Source organism: Marmota flaviventris, chromosome 10 (assembly GCF_047511675.1).
Source record: "Marmota flaviventris isolate mMarFla1 chromosome 10, mMarFla1.hap1, whole genome shotgun sequence".
NCBI lineage: Eukaryota > Metazoa > Chordata > Mammalia > Rodentia > Sciuridae > Marmota > Marmota flaviventris.
The window spans coordinates 64,572,521-64,597,784 of NC_092507.1; the positions used below are offsets into that span (position 1 = coordinate 64,572,521).

At 33.9% G+C, this 25,264-nt stretch overlaps 1 protein-coding gene, 1 non-coding gene and 1 pseudogene across 6 annotated transcripts in view; all 3 read right to left on the reverse strand.

Annotated features, from left to right (window-relative positions):
- The window catches only part of Usp33 (ubiquitin specific peptidase 33), a 63,113-nt gene that overhangs the window by 20,795 nt on the left and 17,054 nt on the right, over positions 1-25,264 (reverse strand). For all 5 annotated transcript variants that reach the window (XM_071617955.1, XM_034636515.2, XM_071617957.1 and 2 more), the window contains exons 2-12: positions 17,746-17,877; positions 17,514-17,567; positions 17,012-17,074; positions 15,316-15,468; positions 12,253-12,355; positions 11,031-11,100; positions 8,049-8,162; positions 7,144-7,222; positions 5,471-5,891; positions 1,841-1,981; positions 251-363 (exon numbers count right to left, since the gene is read on the reverse strand). In XM_071617955.1, the coding sequence (XP_071474056.1) occupies positions 251-363; positions 1,841-1,981; positions 5,471-5,891; positions 7,144-7,222; positions 8,049-8,162; positions 11,031-11,100; positions 12,253-12,355; positions 15,316-15,468; positions 17,012-17,074; positions 17,514-17,567; positions 17,746-17,826 (1,392 nt within the window). In that variant the 5' untranslated portion in view covers positions 17,827-17,877. The remainder of the gene's footprint in view (positions 1-250; positions 364-1,840; positions 1,982-5,470; positions 5,892-7,143; positions 7,223-8,048; positions 8,163-11,030; positions 11,101-12,252; positions 12,356-15,315; positions 15,469-17,011; positions 17,075-17,513; positions 17,568-17,745; positions 17,878-25,264) is intronic.
- LOC114092623 (large ribosomal subunit protein eL21-like) lies at positions 8,169-8,716 on the reverse strand (annotated as a pseudogene).
- LOC114092691 (U6 spliceosomal RNA) lies at positions 9,652-9,758 on the reverse strand. Its single transcript, XR_003582772.2, has one exon. It is a non-coding gene; the product is annotated as a U6 spliceosomal RNA (small nuclear RNA).

Below are 25,264 nucleotides of genomic sequence, written 5' to 3' on the forward strand. Positions count from 1 at the left end.
AGTAATGTTCATGCCTGTCCAATGATAGGTCAAGACCCATTCTTTAGAAAAAGCTGCTTCTGTTAGCTCCAAAAAGTAAATTCTATTCATAGAATCAATTTATATTGATGCAAACATGAGAAATGTATGCATGATCAAGAGCAGCAATAAGAAGGAACCAAACATTTCATACCATTTTTTCAAGTTTTTAAAAAAGAGCATTTGACAGAAATTTTCAATTTTCTGTGTTTTCTCATTCCCTCATACTCACCCTATCACAAGTCAGACACTGCACTGAACTAATGATTGTTCCATCAAATATGTCTGAAATAACACTTCTGTATTTCTTATGCTGTTTTTTTCTCTTTGGAGATGCAGACTGAGCTAGGATTGAAAAACAAGTGTAGAACATTAAAAAAAAAAAAAAAAAAATTCAAAGTAGTTTCTTTAACATTCTTCTCCAGAAGGTTTCACAGTAAAAACTATAATAGAGAAATTTTCAAAATACCCTTCGAAAGCATTAAACAGTTAAACCAATCAGACAAGATTTAAGCTCATTGTTTAAAAAAAAAAAAAAAAAAAAAGTATTTTATACTTGGCCACCACAAATGTACATACGGAAAAATAAAAAAATTCTGAATTAGCACAATATTCAAGTCATGTTTTTTCACTGCAAAATGAAGAGTTTAGCCTCATCACTGGGAAATTTACATCTGTTATGAAGGTCAAAAGAAGAGGAAGAGGTTAGAAGTAGAGAAACAAAAGCTAAAGATGAAATAGGAGGCTTCAGTCTGTCCATTTTTATTTCAGAATAATTCTGCTTTTACTTGTTTTTGTTACCAAGTAAAGCTTTATATGAAGAAAGGGTTCAATTATTAAGCTGAGAGCCCTTTATATATTTCTGGATACAAGTCCTTTATCAGCTATATAATTTGCAAATATCTCCTCCTAATATTACCTTTTCTTTCTCCTAACAATGTCCTTTGCCAAGAATTTTTTATTTTTTTATGGATTGTGTTTTTGATGTCTTCAAGAATTCTGCCTAAGCCAAGATCATAAAGACTTTCTCCTACGGTTGCTTCTACCATTTTTAAAGTTTCACAGTTTTTAATACTGGAATTCTCAGACATAGTAAGTGGGAATGCAGAATGATAAGGCACTCTGAGAAACAGTTTAGCAGTTTTGCACAATGTTAAGCATAAAATGAAAATAAAATTCACTAACTCAAGTTCTAGATATTTATCCTAGACAAACAAAAGCATGTCCAGACAAAATCCTATACACAAATGTTTACAGCAGCATTATTCATAATTGGCCCAAACTGAAAACAATTCAAAAGTCCCTCAAGGGGTTACTGAATAAACAGTGTATAGTTTTACAATGAGATATAACTCAATAATAAAAAGGAACGAACCTGGACATGCAATAATGCAACTGATTTCTCAAATATATCATGCTAAGTGAATGAATACTGTTTGAAAGCGTACATACTATATGATTTCATTTCTAGGATGTTCCAGGGAAAAGGAAAACAATAGGAAAAGAGAAGGATGTAGGATCATTACAAAGGAGTAATATGAGGATATTCTTTGGGGTATTAGAATTGTTCTGTAGTCTGTTTTTGAAAACATGTACCTGTGCATGTGCTAAAACTCATCATACTCTACACACACACACAAAATTCGACTGTTAATTTTAAAAAGAATATTCCAAACACACAAAGATTTAATCATGGTTGTGTAGATATCTGTCAATATTAGAAGGTCAAATAATATTTCTTAATTAACACTTTAAATTATTAAAATCAGCATTCTAAATTAAAACCCAAAGCAATGGAATTTGAATAAGGGAAACTTTTTACCTTTTTTGTGTGTGGATGCCAATCCTGGCCACAAATTCCCTGATTTAGGAGGGCTTGCTGATAAACGTGGATTAACACCTTCATTTGACGGAAGGCTCTGTGGTGTAGACAGGTCATTCAAATGGACATCAGTGACATATTCTGTAATATTTAAAATTTATATTTTACCTTAAATAGTAAAATTATTGCACATGTCCAATGCTGATTTTATACATATGCATATTATATATTTAATTTTTATTTTATTTTTTGGTACAGGAGTTGGACTCAAGGATGCTTTAACACTGAGCTACCTCCTCAGCCCTTCTAATGTTTTATTTTGAGACAGGGTCTCACTAAGTTGCCTAGAGCCTAAATTGCTGAGGCTGGCCTCAAATTTGTAATTCTGCCTCAGCCTTCCTAGTCACTGGGATTACAGGCATGTGCCACTGTGTCTAGTCCATTTAAATGTTTAATTACATTTAAAGGTTTCTTAGATTGATGTTTTGAATAAAATTCACTTTAACAAATGTCAAGTCAATTATTTGAAAAACAAAATGCTTGTTGAGAAAATAGCAGTGCTTTTCTACCTAGGAATCTAATTAATGTTTATAATACATTACTGTTTTGTAAGCATTTCAGGAAGTGAGCAGTGAAAATAAAGCCAAAGAAGATCTTATTTGTCCAAATTTAGTAATTTAAAAAAAAAAAAAAAAAAAAAAACCACAAGCTGGGCACAGTGGTGCATGCCTGTAAATCCCAGTAACTCAGGAGACTTGAGGAGAATTCCAAGTTTGAGGCCAACCTCAACAAATTGGCAGGATGCTACCTCAAAATAAAAAAATACAGAGAGCTAGGGATGCAGCGAGTACCACCATACCCAAATGAAAGGTTTTTTAAAGTAGGAGAAAAAGAGATTTTCCCCTCCCCCAGGAATAAAATACTAATCAAAATCAGATAAGAAATCCAGGCATAAAATAATCATCATGTCTGTCCTTACTGTGATACAAGGAAAAACACCTTTTCATTAGGAAAAGATCTTTTTCTCTGATACTAGGGATTCAACCTAAGGACACTTTACTTCTGAGCTACATCCCCAGTCCTTTTTACCTTTCATTTTTAGACAAGATCTTACTAAATCGCTCAGGTTGGTCTCAAATTTGCGATCCTCCTACCTCAGCCTTTACAGTGGCTGCAATTATAAATGTGTACCACCACACTGGCCTCAGGAAAGATCTTTTGTAGAACCAAATTACAAAATCAATCAAGAAAACACCAGTTCCATGACCACTATTTGATAGTTTGTTGTTGGATTCCTAGATCCTAATGCATATTCCAAAGTAAGGAACTATGCTCAATGAATACTTGAATGAAAATTAAAAAAAGGAATTGTTGATAAGAGACCCTGAGATGGAATGCCCACAGGGATTTTTCCAGACAGTATAAATTAATTTTTCACATAGGCATTTCTCAATATGTCAATCAGGATTCATCAGACTGTATAATATTGGGGGTAAAAGATTCACTCTAGGACTTTCTATAGGAAAATCAATTAATGTGATCTAGGTTAGGAGTTGGCAAGATTTTCCTGTAAATGGACAGATAAAAAATATTTTAGGTTTTGCATACCATATGGTCTTCATCACATTTTTTCATCAAGGCTTTAAAATATGTAAATAATCAGGGCTGGGGTTATGGCTTAGTGGCAGAGCACTTGCCTCACACATGTGAGGCATGGGGTTTGATCCTCAGCACCACATAAAAACAAATAAACAAAATAAAAATATTATGCTTATATATAACTAAAAAAAATTTTTTTAAAGTATGTAAATAATCAAACCCCAATTTAAGTTTTACCTAGTTTCTATACAAAAGAAAAAACCTATTATTAAGCAATAAAGTACACTATGTCCTTCAATTAGCTTATTAGGGCTTCTGACAAGAAAGGGCTAGACAGCAGTACAGGCCGTCTTTCAGAACTGAAATTTCATACATTTATTGACTAAACAACTTCTACACAAGGTCAATATAATTAAAGAGGATAATACTCCTAATTTTACTGACTAGAAGGTATACATAATATACACAGGAGAACCCTAAGTCTTCTTAAGGCTAAGGAAATATTATTCCTCCAGAACAAATTTTGGAATAATTTGAATACCTAAACAAATTGTTTAGTAGCTCTCACTCTTCAGTATTATACAGAAGACAAACTTTTTGATATTTGTGGTCATTTATCTTAAATACCACATTACAACAAATTTACTTTTTTGGGGGGGAGGGGGGGAGGGTACTGAAAATTGAACCCACAGGCCCTTAACCACTGAATCACATCCCCAGCCCTTTTTTATATTTTATTTAGAGACAGGGTCTTGCTAGGTTGCTTTAGGGCCTTGCTAAGTTGCTGAAGCTGATCTTGACCTTGCAATCCTCCTGCCTCAGCCTCCAGAGCCCTTGGGATTACGAGTGTGTGCCACCATACCCAGCACAAGTTGCCTCTTAAAGGCATAAATGTAACCTGTAATCCCAGTGACTTGGGAAGCAAGAGAATCACAAGTTCTAGGCCTTGGCAACTTACCAAGACCCTGTCTCAACAAAATAAAAAGGGGCTAGGGATACAGCTCAGTTGGTAGAGTGCTTGCCTCGCATGCACAAGGTCCTATGTTCAATCCCCAGCATCACCAAAATAATTTAAAAAATTAAAATAAAAATGGCTGGGATGTAGTTCAGTGCTCAGGGTCCCTGGATTTAATTGATTCAATTGTATATGTGTGTGTGTGCATGTGTGTGTGTGTGTGTGTGTGTGTGTGTGTGTGAGAGAGAGAGAGAGAGAGAGAGAGAGAGAGAGAAAGAAAGAGGGGGAGAGAGAGAGATGAATGTTATATGCAAAGCAATTTAACTATCATCTGGCTACTTGCTCCTTCTCAAAGGAATACTGAGCAATAATATAGCATGATTTCTTGTAACAGGGTTCACTGAACTGCTACACTAAAACATATCTGATATGACATCAATGACAGCAATCTGAAACTAATAGTGTCTATAACTAGAGAATTGTAATTTGGGTTATTTGGCATTTTCCCAGTGTCTCAACAGAATTTGCTTATAATAAGGCTGTGGATATAGCTTAGTGGTAGAGCACTTGCTTACCATATATGAAAGCCCAGAGTCTGATCTCCAACATGGCAACAAAAAAAGAAAAAAAAAAAAAAAAAGAAAAGCTTATACCAAACTCTGAGGAGCCCAATTTTCTACTAGACTTCTCTTGAATCTTTATTTCAAAACAAATATGACTTAACTTCTTTTATGGTACTGGAGCTACATTACCAGTTCTTCCTATTTTTACTTTGAGATAGGATCTCCCTATGTTGCTTGGGCTGGCCTGAAACTTGCAATTCTCCCTCAGCTTCCCAAGTAGCTGAGATTACTGGTATGTGCTGCTATGCCCAGTAAGATGACGTTCTTACACTATTAAATAACCCACAAAATTCCTCTTATCCTCAGGTGCCATAATTTTGTGACTTTAAATTAAAGCTCACATGCAAATATCACTAAATTAAGTCTACTAATTAGAAAATAACAATTACTTAAGCACTCGTTATCTACAAATGAAATACTATCATTTTCATGATCAAATTATTAAATTATCACCTGAAGTTCTGCCATGTATTTGCACTTTGACAGTTTCCTGGTTGTTCAAGTCGAATGTTTCAGACACAGAGTCTCTATCTTTATCTAATTCTCCTTCAGAATTTACTTTATTAATCTTATTGCACATCTTCTCTTTTTGCCAATCTTTTGACATTTCTGAATTGTTCTCATCATCCTGAATTAACATTGTTGTTTCATTATTATCTTCAGAAAAGCCATTTCTGGAGCCATTTTCATTTTCTGTTTTATCACTGCTGCTACAAGATTCACAAGACTGAAAATCTACATCTGACTGACTCTTTTCTTCTTCCATGGTCTCCTCAGTAGTTACGGTTTGAGGATCTTCCTCTACTTCCATGACCTGCTCTTTCAGTTCTTCATGAAGCAGATCCATTAAACATCGAAGGAATTCCTGAGCATCCTAATATATCAACAAGATAGTTACAACTTTATTATGTGTACATAGGAACTTAAAGGAAAATAATCAACATAGATTTTAAATATAGAACATTAAATTAAGGAAATAACAATTTGTGTAGAATGGCAATAGAGAGATGGAAAACACTAAGTTCTAAAAAGTTATATAAATAAAACAGAAGTTTCAATAAACTAAAGATGATCTGGATGTCAGCTTTTATTAGTGCTGCTATTAATAAACCATAGAAAATTACATAGAAAACATGTGATAATCAGAATTCCTCATGTGATAATCAGAATTCAGATAGATATACTAAACATGAATATTATATAAGTTTTGCTTAAGCTTTATCCAATATTGTACTGTATTTCCTTGATCAACTGAAGTGCTTATTGGACCCTAACTCACAGCACCAAATTATAACCATTGGTGTCCCAGAAATCTGCATGGGAAAAAATGAACAGAGGATGCAAGGGGTGTAGTTCAGAAGTAGAGTGCTTACCTAACATGTGTGAGGCCCTGAGCTTGATCCCCATCATCACACACACACCAAAAAAAAATTAGTAAAAAGAATGATAGTAATAAAAAATAAAGTGTGAGGACCATGTATAAATATTAAAGATATTATTAAAAATTACAATAATTGAAACTACCACATGATAACAATCCAAAAAAAGACCAGTCAATGAAATGAATTAGAAAGCCCAGAGACAGCTAAGAGTATAGCTCAGTGGTAGAGAACTTATCTAGCATGTACAGCAACACCACACAAAGACCAGAAATAGACCCTGACATATATTAATATAAGCATGAAAAAATTAACAAAGAAATTTTTTAATCAGATAGGAATTCTTTCATTTATACAATTTGGTACAATTTTTTAGCTGTTTGAAAAAAATAAAATTTGGGTCATATTGCAATATAAAGTAAGTGCCTCGTGTAATGAATCATAAAAGGATAAAATATTGAAAAATGTATCTGCTCTCTGGATGTGGAACTTGAAACTAGAAGCACTTAGAAGAAATACACATTTACCCACACTCAAAGTTTCTAGAAAAATATACACATATCACAAAACTGAAAGTTGTAAAAAATATAAACAATAAACATGATAAAGGGTTACTATTCTTGGCAAATACAGACACAAGGAGCAATAACCAAAAAAAAAAAAAAAGGACAAATAAAAAAAGCATAATAGCCTTTTCCAAACTTATTAAGGATTATGAAAATTATGAATGAAAAGCAATAGACTTACTTGTTGAGAATACCCCCGAAAAGTTGGATTTACAGTTTTAATTCCTTGAAATAGATTAGTAGGCACAACAGATCCTGGCCTGAGGAAGAAATCATTTTGAAAAAGAAATTTTTAATTTTTACTTTAGAAATTAAAAATCAAGAACTCAAACTGATAAACTGAAAAGTGTTTTTAATGTTTTAAAAAAACTCATTCTAAACTATCCAGCATTATGTTCCACAGGCTCATCAAAACATTTTATCACTGATGTTTTAAGTGACACTGTACTGCTCTTTTCTCAATTAAGTGATCATATTTCTTTTTTTATCATATTTCACTGTATTTTTAAAAAATGCAATTTCCTGAGTAGTTCTAAAACAAAATTAACATATTACAGCAAATATTATTGCCCTATAACTAAATTTTAGAACAAACTGACACATTCAGGGAGACATCCATAAAGGTGTGGTAGTGCATGCCTGCAATCCCAGCAATTCAGGAGGCTGAGGCAGGAGAATCACAAGTTCAAGGCCAGCCTTAGAAACCTATTGAGACTCTAAAAATAAAAAAGAACTGAGGAAGCAGCTCCATGGTAAAGCACCCCTGAGTTCAATCCCTAGTACTGATAAATAAAGATATCCATGGTCTGATTTTGGCATTGTGAGACTGCTACTCCTGCATTATAACTCACAAATTTTGGTAATAGCAGTATTAGCAGTTCAGCACTCCAGATGCTTCTAAACTTTTAAACTGAACACTCCTTTATTTGGGTGTTAAGTTTCAAATGTAACATGCCTGAAACTTAACTGAACTGCCATGAATGTCTATCTTCTACTTTTTCCCACTCCAAAAAATAGGCCTGCATCCTTTTAATATTTATAAAACTCATTTAGAAATATAATAAGAAAAATAAATAAAGTACATACCTGCTCTTATGCCACAATTCTGTCATTAGTTTGAGATAACTTTTACAAATGGCTGGTTTCTTATCTGTTCTAGCTAGTCCGCCACAATCAAGAAAAAACTGTGTCAAAGGTGGGCTAATTAAAAAAAGAGAAAGGTTAGAGTGGAATCAAGCTTTTCTTTTTTAACAATCCAAGGGTATTTTAATTTTTTTATAACTATTATGCCACGAATTCATAGGAAACAGGTTCTAGCAGTTCAGACTCCTTTCTACTAGTTCTCACAAAGCATGCTTCTCTAGGTGCAGAAGATTGGCACGTCTGCTGAGCTCAGGTACCTTCTCTTTGGCTTCCTTCTTTTTCTGATCATTTTCTTTTACATTTCAGGAAGCTGTCTCAGCTCTTAAGAGTGCTTAAAATTCTCAATATGCATATTAATTTCCTTGGCAAGAATCTTGCCTTTAACTTGCTTGTTTTATACAATGCCAATAGCACACTGAATAACACTGTAGACTCTGACAGTTTTGCCATGGTAACATCTGTGGGGCATTCCTTTTTGAATAGTACCCCTGCCTTTAATGTCTACAATATCACCTTTATAAATTCATGGACATGATCAAAAGAACAATTCCAAGTGTTCTAAAAGACCTAAAGAACATATACTGTGTGCCTTTCCTCTTGTCCTTTGTGTTTGTAATTTTGATGAGTTACTGGAAGATTGCAGATCTGGCTGAAAGCAGAATCAAATTACTGATTAATTTTTGGTCACTTAATGAATTGATAGCACATACATCCCTATATCGATTATTTCCTTTTATGGAACTCAACCCATTCAAATCAGATTTAGCTCAACCATATCATTCCTCCATGCTGCCAGATCCAGTTAATGCCCTTTCAGTTCTCTCTCAGTAACATCTGTCATAGGTAACTACCCTTCATTCTTAAACAAACCTTCTCTTGACTACTGTAATTCTCTTTACCTCTCAGACAACTCCTTTTCTCATTTTATTTGTTCTTTCTGCTCTCAGGCATAAAAATATTTTTAGTATATATAAAGGATGCTATAATTTTTCTTTCCTAAATATACTCTTATTCTTGGACAATCTGAAATTCCCACCCATACTCCAGTGATGGTCATATTTATATAAAGTCAACCAACTTATCTAAACTCCATTTACAGCAAATGCTCAAAATGATGGCTGTTACCATTTCAAATTTAACATGCTTGAAATTTAACTTTCAAGTCAATCTCTTCCTTCTCCTTCTACATTCTAGTATGTGGTAATGTTACACGTTGATGATGATGAAGTTAACAATCTTTTATGAGTTTGATTAGCTTCTATGATTCTATTCAGTTACAGGAAAAAGGAAAAGGACCAGATCCAGACCTGCAATAAATTGACTACCCTATGAAGACACCTGGATAGCCAGTAAATTATCCTTTGCAACATTGTAATTTTATCATCCATATCTTTCCCAATGAAATCGAAGATGAAAAGTAAATTTGTGGAATTGGTATTGTGCAGTAATCAACAAAAGATCTAGAGCAACAAATGTACACACAAAAATCCCAGATTCTGAATTCTACTCTAACATTTACTATAAGCTGGTAATCTTTTTTTTTTTTTTAAATATGGAACACTTCATGAATTTGTGTATCACCCTTGCACAGGGGCCATGTTAATCTTCTCTGTACTGTTCCAATTTTAGTATATATACTGGTTATGCAAGCACACTAATGAGCTGACAACCATGGCAAAATTATTTAACCTTCTGTGGTACACTTTCTTATGAGTATTAAAAAAAAAAAAAAAAACATCAACCTACAATCCTTTCATCATATAATTACATTATTAACCTTACAGTCTCCTCCCTTTGTCCACTGACTCTAATCAAACCATATCAATCAATCATTATAAGAATGTCTCTAATTCATCCACTCTTTTCTTACCACCCTAGATGGTGCAAACCACCACAATTTCTTGCCTAAATCACTACAGTTTCCTAGCTGGTCTTCCAAATTCCATTCTCTTCCCCCTCCAATCCACATGGCAATCATTCTAAAATGTAAACTGGATTATTTAGCTATCCACTGTAAAAATTCTCCAATTGTTTTACTTCACTAAGCATAAGACCTAAATCCTTCATGTGGTCTATGTTACCTGGACCCATGCTATTTACCCCCACGATTATCATACTCCTATCACAAATTTTCTTCCAGTTCCTCAAAAGTGTCGAGGCTGCTTACCAAATATTCATCTTTCTGTGCTGAATGTTCTCCCTACCCTTTATACAACCAGCTCATACTCATTCTTCAAGTTCCAGACCAAATCTCACTTCATCAAAGAGGTATTCTCTGATTATTTAATAAAAATTATTATTTTTTATTCCATTGGGTTATGGAACATAATGTAATTGGAACATAAGAGAACTAACAGTAAAGTGTTAATAGAGGGTTATGACTACTAAAAACAAGGTTACTCTGGGAAGAAATATACTTATGTTTAGTCTCCAATCACTATTCTAAAATTCAATCCAGTACAACGTCAAAATCAATGATTATGAATTCTGGTCCTTACTTAATACCTCTACATCTAAGAGTAATAACTGCCCTTTCTACTTTGTATGATTTAGGAAAAAAAAATTTTGAATGCTTTGTTAGTGAGGTTTCCACTTCCAGGGAAAAAAAATATTTTCATAGGATTTCTAAACTAAAAGTGATCTGAGGGATTAATTACTTCAAGCTCTTTATTTTCTATATGTTAAAAAAAAAAAAAAAAAAAACTGCCTATAGTCTATGCCAGGACCAAAAGTGTTGGAAAACTATAGACATGCAGACAGTTACCCCATTTGAACAACAATGGATTGTGTTCTAACCCAGATCTTTGCCTACTCTATTTTGGGAGTTAGTCTACTATTGCAATAGCATGGTTTTCTGCTCAAAGAGTAACTTTTTAAAACTATACACGCACACACACACACAAAAAAAATTAAGTTACTTCTTACCAGTTAGAAAGAGCCTGCAAAGCTGCATTCATATAACAAGTATTTCCAATATTTTTCAAACCTGTAAGACCTATTGGGAAAAAATAAAAATTCCTCATTTAAAAACACAAAAGATACTCAGTTAGTCATCAAAACAGTTTGATGACAATGCAAAAAACTCATGTAATGAGAAACAATAAAAATCTTTTCTCTCCATTTCCATGTGTAACACTAAAGCAGTATTTGTTAGCTTGAGCCATAAAAAACTGCCAAAGTTCAAACTACACAACATCAATTTCCTGTGGTTCAAGCCAAGACAATAAAGCAGACACTGGATAAATTTCTCTCTTCCATGTATCTTCAAGTTCACAGTAGGCAGCAGAATGGTGAGCATAGCTGCCTTCCATTTACACTCAAGTTCACTTACATTACTTTATCACATTATTAAAAGATGAAATAGAGATGCAGGATGAAGCTCAGTGCACATGCTAGGCAAACGCTATGTCACTAAAACTACATTTCTTACCTGGAAATTTAAACTTCTAAGAATCTCTAAAACACAGCTGAATTAGTAACAGTTGTCAACAGTATCCAATAAAATAATACTGTGGGCTGAATTAATGGATTAAAACAGAAGTGTATGAAATATATATTATTTCTAGTAATGTTAAACTTATAACAAAGTGTTAATCCCCATTTTATTATTTTAATATATACTAAATATACACCTAAAAACAATTATAAAATAGAAAATTTGAAGTTTTTACCATGAGCTATAGACCTAAAAGAACACAAAAAACGTGAGACTTATTCTCATGTAGGGGTTGAAGTAAGGGAGTGAGGGGGGCAAAGGTCTATCATAATCACCTCGTTTTCCAAATGAATGTTGTCCCTTAGAAGTTCTAAGGGGATACACGAATATTTCCCCACCAACTGACAGGTTAAAAATTTAAAAATGGGTTGAGAACTACTGTTCAAATAGATATCAAAAGGCACATTAGCAAAAGGTCATAAGGCCCAACTGTAAAAGAGTCATTAGGATCCCAGCTTTGGTAAAGTAATTCCAGAGAAACCAAAAGTTTGCTTTATTTCCAAATACATAATAGAACATGTTTCTGAACTCTCTTTTTGTAATTATCTCCATTCCCACACCTCTAAATTTTGAAATTTTCACATTACATATTTTCCTTAAGTAACAAGCAGCCAAACAAAAAAGGGGTGTTACACAGGAGAATTATGTTACCTCTTGCCTTAAGTTCATCTTCTTCTTCCACTTCTATATCCAGATCATCAAATACAGCAACCAGAGGAGTTTTCAGCGTTGTGTTACTAGGTATTTTAAAATCCTTATAGCAAAAAGATATAGCAAACTTGAATAAATCCTTAGGGTAAAAAAAAACCTTTAATTTTAACTTATACAATTACTAGTAGATGTTATTTTAATAGAACCCTAAGAATTTGTGGTATTAGCAATTATTCTAAAATTGACATTTAATTTTGAAGGAAATATACATCTATGCTAATTAATAGCATATCATCTTGGTTTTATTAATATTTGAACTTATATAAAGTTACCTTTTATAACTGACTTTCCTAAATTTAAACTCAATAATTGAGTAATATCATATCTCAATTAAAATAAGACCTCCAAAATGTACTATCCTGCATTGTCTTTTCAGATCTTTCTAACTTTTGCAAGAAAAACGTGCAAAATTTTTCATCATAACAAATCAACATTTGTAGATTTCAAATATATTTTTTCTTAATATATATTACTATACTTAGCTTGCACACTCTTATGCTTATTAGTCAAAAAAGTATTTAAATAACAAAATTCCAACATTATTTCCCAAGAATTGGCTTAACTCAGACATTGCAAGTGATGACCTGTTGGCCAAATGCTAGCCTACAGTTAAAAAGAAAGACCCAAAAAAAAAGAAAGAAAATTTGAGCTTAAGTTTAAAATATCAGGAAAGTGCACATAAAGAACAGAATTTTCAATCTGTCTTTTAATATCATAAGATCAAGGCACATTGAACTCATTCAACAACAATCAAATAGAGGACAGGAATACCATAATGCATTTAGCATGTACTCTGGATCTCCAACTTAAAAGCCTTATCACATCTTTCCAATGCAGGCATATGTACTTATACCCACCCACTTATATCTTTACTTTCCTTTCTGGTATCTATAGATACTGAAAATTTGAATAGGTTTCATATTTTTGCTTGTATTTATAAAATAATTGTTTTATAAAAATGGTACATGTTCACTTCAATCTGAAAAAATCTTAATGACATTTGCAAGGTTTCCAATGTTTTATTATTAATACTTAGGTGAACTGAATTCAAACAGCCTATAAATTCTGCACTTCTAAAGAAGTTTATAAAAATAACTTTTCTTCTGAATAATAAAATATTCCAATTCATCAGGAAGCTGTATGAAATTAAGTATCAGTACACTTATTCTACCAGATTCAAAATTCATTAGAATTTTCAATCTTAATCTATTTTGGCAGAAATGGGAACAGATTGGCTGGGGTTGTGGCTCAGCAGTAGAGCGCTCACCTAGCACGTGCAAGGCCCTGGGTTCAATCCTCTGCACCACATAAAAATAAATAAATAAAAAGGTATTGATCCAATACAACTAAAAAATAAAAAAAGAAATGGGAACAGATATCTTATTTAATTTACTTTTAGTAAGTAATGCTAATAATAACTTTGCTTTTATAAACTGTGATCAGTTTCTTACATGATTAAAATTTTAGTCAGCACATCACATCACACTTTTGTTAATAATGTAAGAATCAAAAAAACTTATTTTCGGGGCTGGGGATGTGGCTCAAGCAGTAACGCACTCGCCTGGCATGTGCAGGGCGCTGGGTTCAATCCTCAGCACCACATACAAATAAAATAAAGAAGTTATGTCCACCGAAAACTGAAAAATAAATATTAAAAAATATTCCCTCTTTCTCTCCTCTCTCTCTTTAAAAAAAAACTTATTTTCAAAGTATTAAAGCTTTTGAAATATATTAAACACTTGTGAATAATAAGTAGGTACTTGTGGAAGAAATAGTAATGGTGATAATTTATTGGAACCATTCCATGTCAATCTGGCAATGCAACAAACATTCCCTGTCTAAAATCTACTTATCTTAGGTTATAGTGTGTAAGGCAAGCAATTTATTGTCACAAATGTCAAGCATCAAAATATGATACAAAGATACAACAGAAAAATCTGAGTTGGCATCAAGAACAAATTTAGAACCAGGCATGGCAGCGCACTCCTGTAATACCAGAGACTCAGGAGGCTGAGACAGCAGAATGGCAAGTTTGAGGCCAGCCTCAGCAACTGAGCAAGGCCCTCAGCAACTTAATGAGACTCTCTCTCAAAAAAATAATAATTAAATGGGCTGGGGATGTGGCTCAGTGGTAAAATACCCCTGGGTTAAATCCTAGTACCACACACACATAAAGAAAGGAACCATAATACAAATGCAACATATCTTTTACAACACACATAAGGAAAAAGAAGCCTCAAGGTTAATCAAATCTAATCAAATGATAATCAGAATAAGTTCGCAGTTAACTGTTATAATTTCCTTTTTCTTATTTTTATATGACTGGAAATTATGAAAATTAGGTGATCAATCTTCACAAGTCTATACATGTACTCTAAGTCTCTTGATCCAAAGGGAGAAAAATCTCTAATTTAAGACATACTATATTTCATTATATTCTATCTAATTTTCAATAATTAGTAAAACATTCACAATAATAAAAATGGAGGTAGAGAGGGGAGGGAATAAGGAAAAGGGAACTGAATTAGTACCTTCCATTCTCTAGCAAAGAAGGCCTACCATCCTACAATCAGATTTGCTAGAAATAAAATAAATACTTAAATCATTTTCTTTTCAGATCATTAGGTACTTTTCCATCTTATTTGTTTTTAATCAATACTTTCCTTTTTTTCCCATATTTTTCATTGGTATTTTATTTTGAGATAAGGTCTAAGTTGCCCTAGCAGGCCTCAAACTTACAATCCTCCTGCCTCAGCCTCCCGAATAGCTGAAGTAATAGGCGTGTGTCACCATGCCTGGCCTGCTTTTCCATCTTCTGACAGGTGGGTTTCAATCTCATCTTTATCTATCACTCTATACTCCTCCCAAAAAGGAGAAGTGACACATTGCAGACATTTTTAGAATATGAGTAGGTTAGGAAGGCTTCCTTTTCAAATTTCAACCACATGAAAATTTTTGAAACTGCTAACTATTTGATATCTTAACTAAATGGGTTTAAATTACCTGGACACTGTTTTCCTGTGTTTGCTGAGGTTGTCTTACATGAGGCAATGAAGGCTGAGTTCCTAATTTTCTATCCAAAAATACTTCTTTGCTGCAAGCATAACACCAGACTCGAAGAGTGGTGAGGTTCACAGTTAGATAATGCTTTGTCTCCTGTATAATTTCACAGGAGAGGGAGAAGAGGAACCACAATTAGATATACTTGAAAATATTTCTTCAAAAGATCACAGAAGATAAACTGCTGGCCTTTGATGATTTGTGATATACCCAAAAGAGCTAATCTAGAAACTCAAAAAAACTGTTCTTCCAATAAACTGCTAAAGCATAGTGAATAGTAACAATACCTAAGTCCATTAGAAGTTACTCTATAATCCATTTCCCCCCACTATTCATTATATAAAGATAAATGGGAAAATGTAAAAGTATAAGACTACTCTACAGTCAGCAAAGTAAGTAGAATATAAGAAATAATGAAACTGGGGATGCAGCTCAGTGATTAAAAACACATTTGAGGCTCTGGTTCAATACGCAGCACTGCCCCCCACCCCCCTCCAAAAACAAAAAGGGAAAGAAGGAGAAAAAAATGATAGACAATAGCAAGTAACTATTCTAGGAACTGAGAACAGCAAAATAACAAAACTAACATGAATCAAAGCACACAACAGCAAAACAGCTCAAGCAATAGGGAATGAGATCTTGAATAAATAAAACTCCAGTCTTTCTCAAGTTAAATTCTGCAAAAGAATTTTAGCCCTGCCTGCAGAAAATGATGTGAGTGACTAATTTCTTGTTCTCCCAAGGCACACATAGCAAGTACCATTCTAGCTTCACAGAAGCAAATTATGTATAATGATGCCTTGCAGTTCTGAGTATTTCGGCTTAATTAATTCTCTTGAGACTTACTTTGTTCATCTTAAGACACAGTTTGTTCGAGAAACTTGTAGTTTAGTATGTGAAATCTACCTAATACTATAAAAGATGCATGCCAGGGCTGGAGATGAGGCTCAGCGGTAGAATGTTTGCCTAGCATGTGCAAGGACCTGGGTTCAATCCCCAACACCACCAAAAAACAAACAAACAAACAAACATGTTAATAATTGAAAGATGCATGCCAGAGTTACACGGGAAGCACCAAACAGAGCAAAACAAAGACGACACCAGTTAGGTGACAGGAAAAGGCAATACAATATGAATCGAAATATAAAGCTAGCTAGACCATGTCATATACTTACATATTGCTCCGATTTCAAAATCCATAACCTCCTAATATTCCAGCCATGAGTATTAAGGCACCTCAATATACCTGGATGCATACTTAAATAAGTATTCTCTGAATTTAGGTTCATTCTAATATTGGTCTTCTTTGCAATTCCCCTCCCTACTTACCAGGACACTTTTAACTCATTAAAAAAAAAAAGACCAAACTTGAATTATGACTTGAATTAATAATGCTCTATTGACTTTTTCTTTCTTTCAGCCATCTTAAAAATTGTCTCAAAAAGCTTATGGGTATTGCTCAATGGTACAGTGGTAGAGCACAACAAGCTCAGAATATGCAAGGTCCCAGGTTCAATCCCTAGCACGCGCACATGCACGCGTGTGTACACACACACACACACACATTTACATTCTACACTGTCTCAAAACAAGTTTTTTTTTTTAAAAAGTTTTGTATTAAAATATATTATATACATACCTGAGAATGTATGGTGCTGTGATCTACTTGTGATTCACCACAGCCAACATATGAACATCTATTCTATAAATAATCATACAAGAAGGAAAGTATTTTATAACATGAGAATGTATAATAGCATTAAAACCATATTTACAACAAGATCTTAATTACATGTTTCAATGATTACTTTTCATAGTAATTTAACTTAAAGGTACCAGGTACAAAATGAAACCAGAATATATATCTCTAAGTTGAAAATTATGTCACCTCTAATAAAAGGCAAGCATAAAATATCTCAGTGACTAAAAACTCTGTAAGAGCCTTCTAAGTTAAAATTCTTCCAAAATTTAAAGTTTAGTATTTTGTTATCAAATAGTGATGTCTTAAAACCATGCTCATTTATGAAATTCTAAAGTGTCAAAATTTTTTTTGGTTATCATTATTCAGATCTACATTTATACTATCAAAATTTTCAAGGAAAAAAAAAAATATATATATATATATATACACACACACATACCTCCAGGCATGCCCAAAGATTTGGTCCTCTGACTTTACAATCCTGACAAGTACCCTAATGAAAGGAAATTTAAAAAGACAAAATTTGTTATATTGACACAGCCAAAGATATACAATTCTCTAATAACATCATACATTTTTAAAATGAGGATTCATAAATAATATTTTATTAAAATGCACATTTGGGAGAAAAGCCAAGTATGATTTTTTTTTAAGAAAGATTGACATCTTACATGAGATTTTTGTATCAAATCTTCTTTTGTTATTTCACCAACTGAATCCAAATGTGGACAATGATTTCGAAAAGCTGACATTTTGTTAGAATTTTTTTCCTGTTTCCCAAGGCTTTCCAAATGAGGCAGTATCTACGGAAAAGTGACCCAAAAATTTTAATAAGAAAATGCTAACATACTAAAAATCATTGGGAGTGAAAAATAACATATGAATGATAAGTTCACAAGTTTGCCCTGCAAGAGTATATTTTCAAACATCCCAAGATAAGTTTTATAATTGAAATTAATCTGAACATTGGAAATTTCTCTATCTAAACATCTTATTAAATTGACACCCATGGATAAATTGGTTCTCCATGACTTTTCCTGATCTTTCCTCCTTCCCTTTTCACTTTTTTAAAAATATTTTTTTAGTTGTAAATGGACATAATACCTTTATTTTGTTTTATTTGCTTTTATGAAATGCTCAGGATCGAACCCAGCACCTCACACGTGTGAAGCAAGTGCTTTAAAACTGAGCCACAACCCCAACCCCCATTTCACTTTTTATAGATAAATAAAAGGGAGGAAATTCAAATTACCCACTTCTGAAGCATTTTTATCCTTTTTTTTTTTTTTTAAGATTAATCCTTTGGCTGGAATAAAAATTGAAAAGAAATGTCAAATGAATCTTATTGCAGTGGCATACACCTATAATTCCACCAACTTGGGAGGCTGAGTCCGGAATATCACAAATTCAAGGTCAACCTCTGCAACTTAGCAAGACCCTGTCTCAAACAAAAAGAAAGGAAAAAATAAAAAAGGCAGCAGCAGCAACAGCTCTTTCTGTTTCCTTTTGTAGTTTTGCCTACTCCTGTATCAATCAGTGAATATGTGAACAATTTGAAGTCTTGCCATTTCTTTATATTCCCATCCCAGGCAACTATCAGAATACCTGCCACATGAAGGAGCTTGATGAACGTGGCTTTAACCAAAGCCCATTTCAAGTTTTGTTTGTGCTTCTGGTGACATATCCAACAAATCATTGCCAAATCCAAGTATCGCCCCCATGGTTTCTTTAGTTGTTTGTTTGTTTTTTTGTTATCAGAGATTGATTCCAGGGGTGCTTAACCACTGAGCCACATCCTCAGCACCTCCCCACACCCATTCCCATTTTTTTTTTTTTTTTTTTTTTTTTGGTGGTGCTGAAGATTGAACCCAGGGCCATGTGCATGTGAGGCAAGCACTCTACCAACTGAGCTAAATCCCAAGCCCATTTTTTTTTTTTTTAAATTTAGAGGCAGAGTCTCGCTGAGTTGCTTAGGGCCTCGCTAAGTAGCTGAGGCTGGCTTTGAACTCACAATCCTCCTGCCTCAGCCTCCCAGCTGCTGGGATTATGGACATGTATCACTGTACCTGGCTATCCCTCCATGTTTTCTTCTAAGAGTTTTATAGCTTTAACTCTTTATGTTTAAATCTTTAAAATATCTGAGTTAGTTTTTGTACAGGGTAGGACCCCAATTTTATTCTTTTGCTTGTACTTATACAGTTTGCCCAAAGTCACATTGAAAAGAATGTGCTGCTAGGTGTGGTGGTGCACAACTATAATTCCAGGTATTCCAGGGGCAGGAGAATCACAAGTGCAAGCTTGGCAACTTAGCAAGACCCTGTCTCAAAATAAAATTAAAAAAAGGGGCCCTATCAGGTCCCCTCTAGCCCTGAAAGAGTTCTGTTTCTATTTACACTTGAATAAATCCTACTCACTCACTCATCCTTGTCTGTGGATTTCTCTTCAAAAAAATAAAAATAAATTCAATAAAATAAAGAGCTTAGAGGATGTAGCTCAGAGGCCCCAGGTTCAATCCCCAGTATCACAAAAATAAAAAATAAAGACACTACCTTTATTCTTTATTGTTTGCTTACAATGAGTTTCCAGAATCTATTTTGTTCCACTATCTGTTAATAGGATAATAATCTGAGTACAGAGGCTATAGACATTATTTTGATATTTTATAGTTACAAAATATACCTCCTCACTATTCCCTTTTAGTTTCCTTGACTATTCTCTGAATATACTAGAAAATATAAATTTTGCCTTTTATTTCCCAATATTGATACCAATTATTTAATTTGGCATTTTAATGCATTTACTAGAACTGGTAATACAACACAGAATACAAAAATGATCATGGACATCCCCACCAATTTCCCATTTTTAATGGTTCTGATGTTTAAGATACTTGCTATCACTTCCTTGTCCATTTAGTTAGAAATGTTTTTAGGCAGGGGTGCAGTGGTAATCCCAGCAAATCTAATTTCAGTGATTCTAATCCCAAGGACCAGGGAGGCTAAGGCAGGGAAGGAAGATCCTAAATTCAAGATCAGCCTCAACAACTTAATGAGAGGCCTGAGAGGCCTCATCAATTTAGTGAGACTCCCAACAACTTAGGAGGATGCTGTCTCAAAATAAAATATAAAAAGGACTGGGCCACAGTGAATCCCACCATTATGTACATCCATAACAATGGGGTCCTAATTAGAGTAAGACATGTTCCATGCTTGTACAATTATATCAAAATGTCTACTGTCATGTATAATTAAAAAAGAATGAAAAAAAAAAAAAAGGAACAGGATGTAGCTCAGTAAAGCACCAGGAGTTCAAACCCCACTACCAAAAAGGGGCGGGGGGGTGGGGGTGGAGACTTGATGGGGCTGGGAATGTAGCTCAGTATGCACAAGGCCCTAGGTTTGCTATGCAGCATCAAAAAAAGTGCAGGGGGCGGGGGAGAGGAGTCTTAATGAACTTTATCAAATGCCCTCTCCACAGCTACTCACAGCTCACTATATATTACTTGCTTCATTTGCTGATATGACCTATTTATTAACAGATTTCGTACTTAACGATGCTTGCATTGATGCAATATACCCTATGCGTCAAAATGTATTATTAATCTGTTGCTTCATGCTTATATTCTATTGGCTAGTATTGTATTTAAAGATTTTTGTCTTTCTACACATAAATGATATTTACCTATTCTGGTAGCATTTTTATCACAGAATGCATTGGGTAGTTTTGCATCATCAATGGTGGAGAGTAGCCATCATTATTATGATGATGTGTTCTTCATAAGTTAAATGAAACTCAACTGTAAAACCATCTGCTACGATGCCTTTTTCAAGGACCAGTCTCTAATTATCTTTTCAATCCATCAATGGAAATTGATCATTTCAAGTTTTTTAATCTTTTGGGTAAATTTCACTCATATTTTTCTATACCACCATCCATTTCCTCTTGAAATAACTTTTGAGATCATAGCATTACATGTATATTCTCAAGTAAATCTGGAAAAAAATGATTCTGTTAATCTCTCCTATATTTTTGAAGAGTATATGGTATTTCCCTCCTTCCTAATCTTACATATTTATACTCCATTCTTTTCCCTTCTTTAAAAGGTTTACCTAGTTCCTTGATCTTTGCAAAGAACCAGGTTTGGGATTGATTTATTCTTTCCACTATTTTTGCTCTGCTTCCAATTCCATTAAATAGTTTTATCTTTAATCCTCATATCCTAATTTTGGTTTTCTTAATCTCTAAAGGTGAGGACTGAACCCTTTTTCACTTAATTAATAAAAGTATTTAAACCAACCTAGATGAAGTGGCTCATGCCTAGAATTCCAGCAACTAGAGAAGCTGAGGCAAGTAGGATCACAAGTTTGCAGCCAGTTTCAGCAATTTAGAAAGACCCTCAGCAACTTATAGAGAACCTACCTCAAAATAAAAATAAAAAGGACTGGGGATTTACTTAATTCAGTGGTAAAGTGGCCCTAGGTTCAATCCACTTCCCAAAAAAAAGCATTTAAACCAAACATTTTCAAGCATAGCATAGTGGTTGGGTTGTATACGGTTGGTACACCTGTTGTTCCTGTTATTCAAGAAGGTGAGGCAAGAGGGTCACCAGCCCAGGAGTTTAGGACAGTTTGAGCAATATAACAAGACCCATCTCAAATAAGAAAAAAACCAAAAACCCAACTATTCATTTCCTTCTAAGTACAACTTCTGCTGCTTGCCAGTGAAATGGAACTGTTCTCACTGCTTTCTAAATAATGCTCTGAATGCTGTCTCAAAGGAAAGAAATAGGGTCAGTGAATTAAAAAGAAACTTTCAAAAAGATGAATAATTTTTTTTTAAGTTTCAAGTTAAAAAAAAAAAGCTAAAGTTCTCTTTATTCTGCTACTTAAAGAGAATTGAAAGAGAATCAGTGCGTGTAAATAAAAGGTAACAAATTTGTAGCAAGGCTACAGTGCGTGTAAATAAAAGGTAACAAATTTGTAGCAAGGCTAAATAGTATTCCATATAATTAAATACAATGCTATGAAAATAGAAGGTCCTTAGTTATCTAGTTGTATTAAGTATATTCACTATGTTAACAAAATGATTCTTATATTTGACAAGGATTTATTGAAAGAAAGTACTTAGATTCAGCAGGACAAGACAAAATTTCTTAGTTACTTCAATTCCTTCTCAAAGTACACATCAAAAGAATGTATTCTTCACACAGAATAAGGCATATCTATTTTCATTCTAGTCTCACAATTGTCAGGGGAGATAGGTATTAAGATACTAAACATCAAAACAGTGAAAACTATCTTAGTCCACAGCATAGATCCCACAAAACTCAGATTCCCTCAAAAATACAAGCCTGTGGCTCACAGATTGGGAATCACCAAGGAAGCACAAGAAAATCCAAAATTTACATGGAAATTAAGATTTTTCCATAATTTGATCTCATTTTTATCCTTATGTTAGTTTTTTATTTTACGGAGGGTTTTTTTGTTTGTTTGTTTTAATTTGGTATAGAAGACTGAACCCAGGGGTCCTCTTCCACTCAGCTCCATCACCATTCTTTTTTATTTATCTATTTTGAGACAGAGTCTAAGTTGCAGAGGCCAGTCTCAAACTTGCAATCGTCCTGCCTCAGTCTAAGCCAAGTAGCTAGGATTACGCATGTGCCACTGTACCTCACCTGTTCTTACTTTTACAATCTTACATAAATTTTAGATAAAAAGTTCTTTTAGATTTTTTTTTTATTTTTAGAAGTTGTAGATGGACAACATACATTTATTTGTTCATTTTTACGTGGTGCTGAAGATCAAACCCAGTGCCTCAAACATGCTAGGCAAGTACTCTGCCACTGAGCTACCGCCCCAGCCCTCACATAGCTTTTTCTATCTATCCTAACTGGATTATTGAAGTTCTCATCCATAACAGTGACAATAAATATCAAGTGAAATTTTTTCCAGATGGAAATTATTGCATTCATTGGCTCTATAATATACAGCTTTGGGGGCTCAACTGCCCATCTGCACTTAAGGAGCTTTAAAACTACTTCTGAAGATACTGCTTTTAATGGAGGGTAATATTCTAGTGCTAAAATCTTCAAGTTTCAGTCTTGGAAAAAAACAATTTGGGTGTGGAGGGTCTTGAAGATTGAACCCCAGATTTACCACTAAGCTACATCCCCAGTCCCTTTTTTTATGAGACTCAGTGACAATGCGTCCCTGCGTTCAATCCACAGTATCAAACACAGTCTCACTAAACCAGCCTTAAACTTTTAATCCTCCTGCCTCAGCCTCTAGAGGAGCTGGGATTACAGGCTGGTACCACCACAACTGGCTCAATCCTGAAATTCTGTTCTACCATCCTATAATAGCAGACAACCAGATACTAAAATTTTAATATAGGAAAAGCACAGGGACCCATGCTATTAATATTTTGGATATACATAAAGGCATGGTAACCCACTGAGAGTCTTTTAATATTGAGAAACTAAGTCATTCCATGGCTTAGTCTCTTCCAAAAACTCAAGTAATTCATTAAAAAAAAAAAAAAATCAGTCTCCACAAGGGCTGGGGGTATATAGCTCACTGGTAGAGCACTTGCCTAGCTCTTATGAGACCTGGGTTCAATTCCCAGCACCACAATACACATAAACACAAAATCAAAATCAAATTCATGTGACAGAGAAAAAAAATTATGTCAGGAAGACTATTAACTATTTAATAGATATAGGTAAGATTAATATAAATCCAGCAGAGGTCTTTATTAGCATATGGCAGAAGTGCTAAATCCTTTTTTGTTGTTTATTTTCAGATGGGATCTCGCTATGCTGCCCAGACTGGCCCCAAACTCCTGGGTCCATGTGATCCTCTTTCTTTAGCCTCCAAAGTAGTTGGAACTATAGGCACAGACCACTATGCCCAGCTACAACTATTCAATATTTTTAACCAAAATATCACTAAAGTTACAGAAAGCAGGCTACTGAAAACTGATTGTAAGCTTAAAATCATAAACATTAGTTGCTAAAGTATTTACGAAAACAAGCTAAATTGACAAGGTGACACATGCCTGTAATCCTCAGAAGGTTGAGATAGAAGGATCACAAGTTCAAGACCAGCCTAAGCAATTTAGCAAGACCCTGTCTCAAAACAAAAAATGAGGGGCTAAGGATGTAACTTAGTTGTAGAGAGTGCTTGAGTTCAATCCCTAGTACCAAAAAAAAAAAAAAAAACTACCATGTAAAGTAAGGCTTTAAACTGGGCACAATGGCACACTCCTATAATCCGAGTCATTCAAAAGGAGGAAGTAGGAAGACTTCAAATTCAAGGTCAGACCCCATCTCAAAATAAAAAGATCTGGGGATTGTAGCTCAGTGACAGTGCGCCCCTGCATTCAATCCACAGTACCAAAAAAGTTAAAAATTAAAAATAAAATGAGTCCACAAAAAAGGGATTCAAGTATTTGGATTCTAGATCATAAAAGATATATGAAACAATGAAATTCTTACTCAAGGGCTAGGGATGTAGCTCAGTGGTAAAGCACTTGCCTTGTATACTCAAGGCCCTGGGTTCAATCTCCAGCACCGCAAAAAAAAAAAAGAGAGAGAGAAATTCTTACTTAATTATCAGCAGAAAATGTTTTAGAATAAAGTGGATAGCTGGTTTAAGTGCATTCATTATATCTTAGCACTTATAAAGGGCTTAAAAGAGAATGATAATAGTATTTAATAAATAAATGATAACTATTATAAGGAACAAATGAAAGCAAGGAAGTGAACACACACACACACAAAAAAAAAAAATTGCAGAACTTGATACATGTGTCCTAATTATTTGAACATTATCACCAAAGAGGAAGTCTTTCTTTTCTGTAAATCCAATCAATTGTGAAAATTTTGATTCCGATATAGATAAATTTTCAAAGAAGCAAGTTGTTCTCCATAATTGTTGCACAGGTTAGACAATCAACTGTCATAAATGTTTCATGAACAGCATTTTACAATAAAAACTCAAGATTCTGTGATTATAGAAAAATTGATTTATCAATAGTTTTAGCTTAGACTGATTCTAACAGTTCCAACTAATTTAACTAGTTCAAGGGTATAGAAGAACATTTTGAATATTATACTTCAAAATTATATTAATAGCAAGAATACAATGACTCATCTTTCCATAATTATCATAGAATAAAACTGCTATCCAA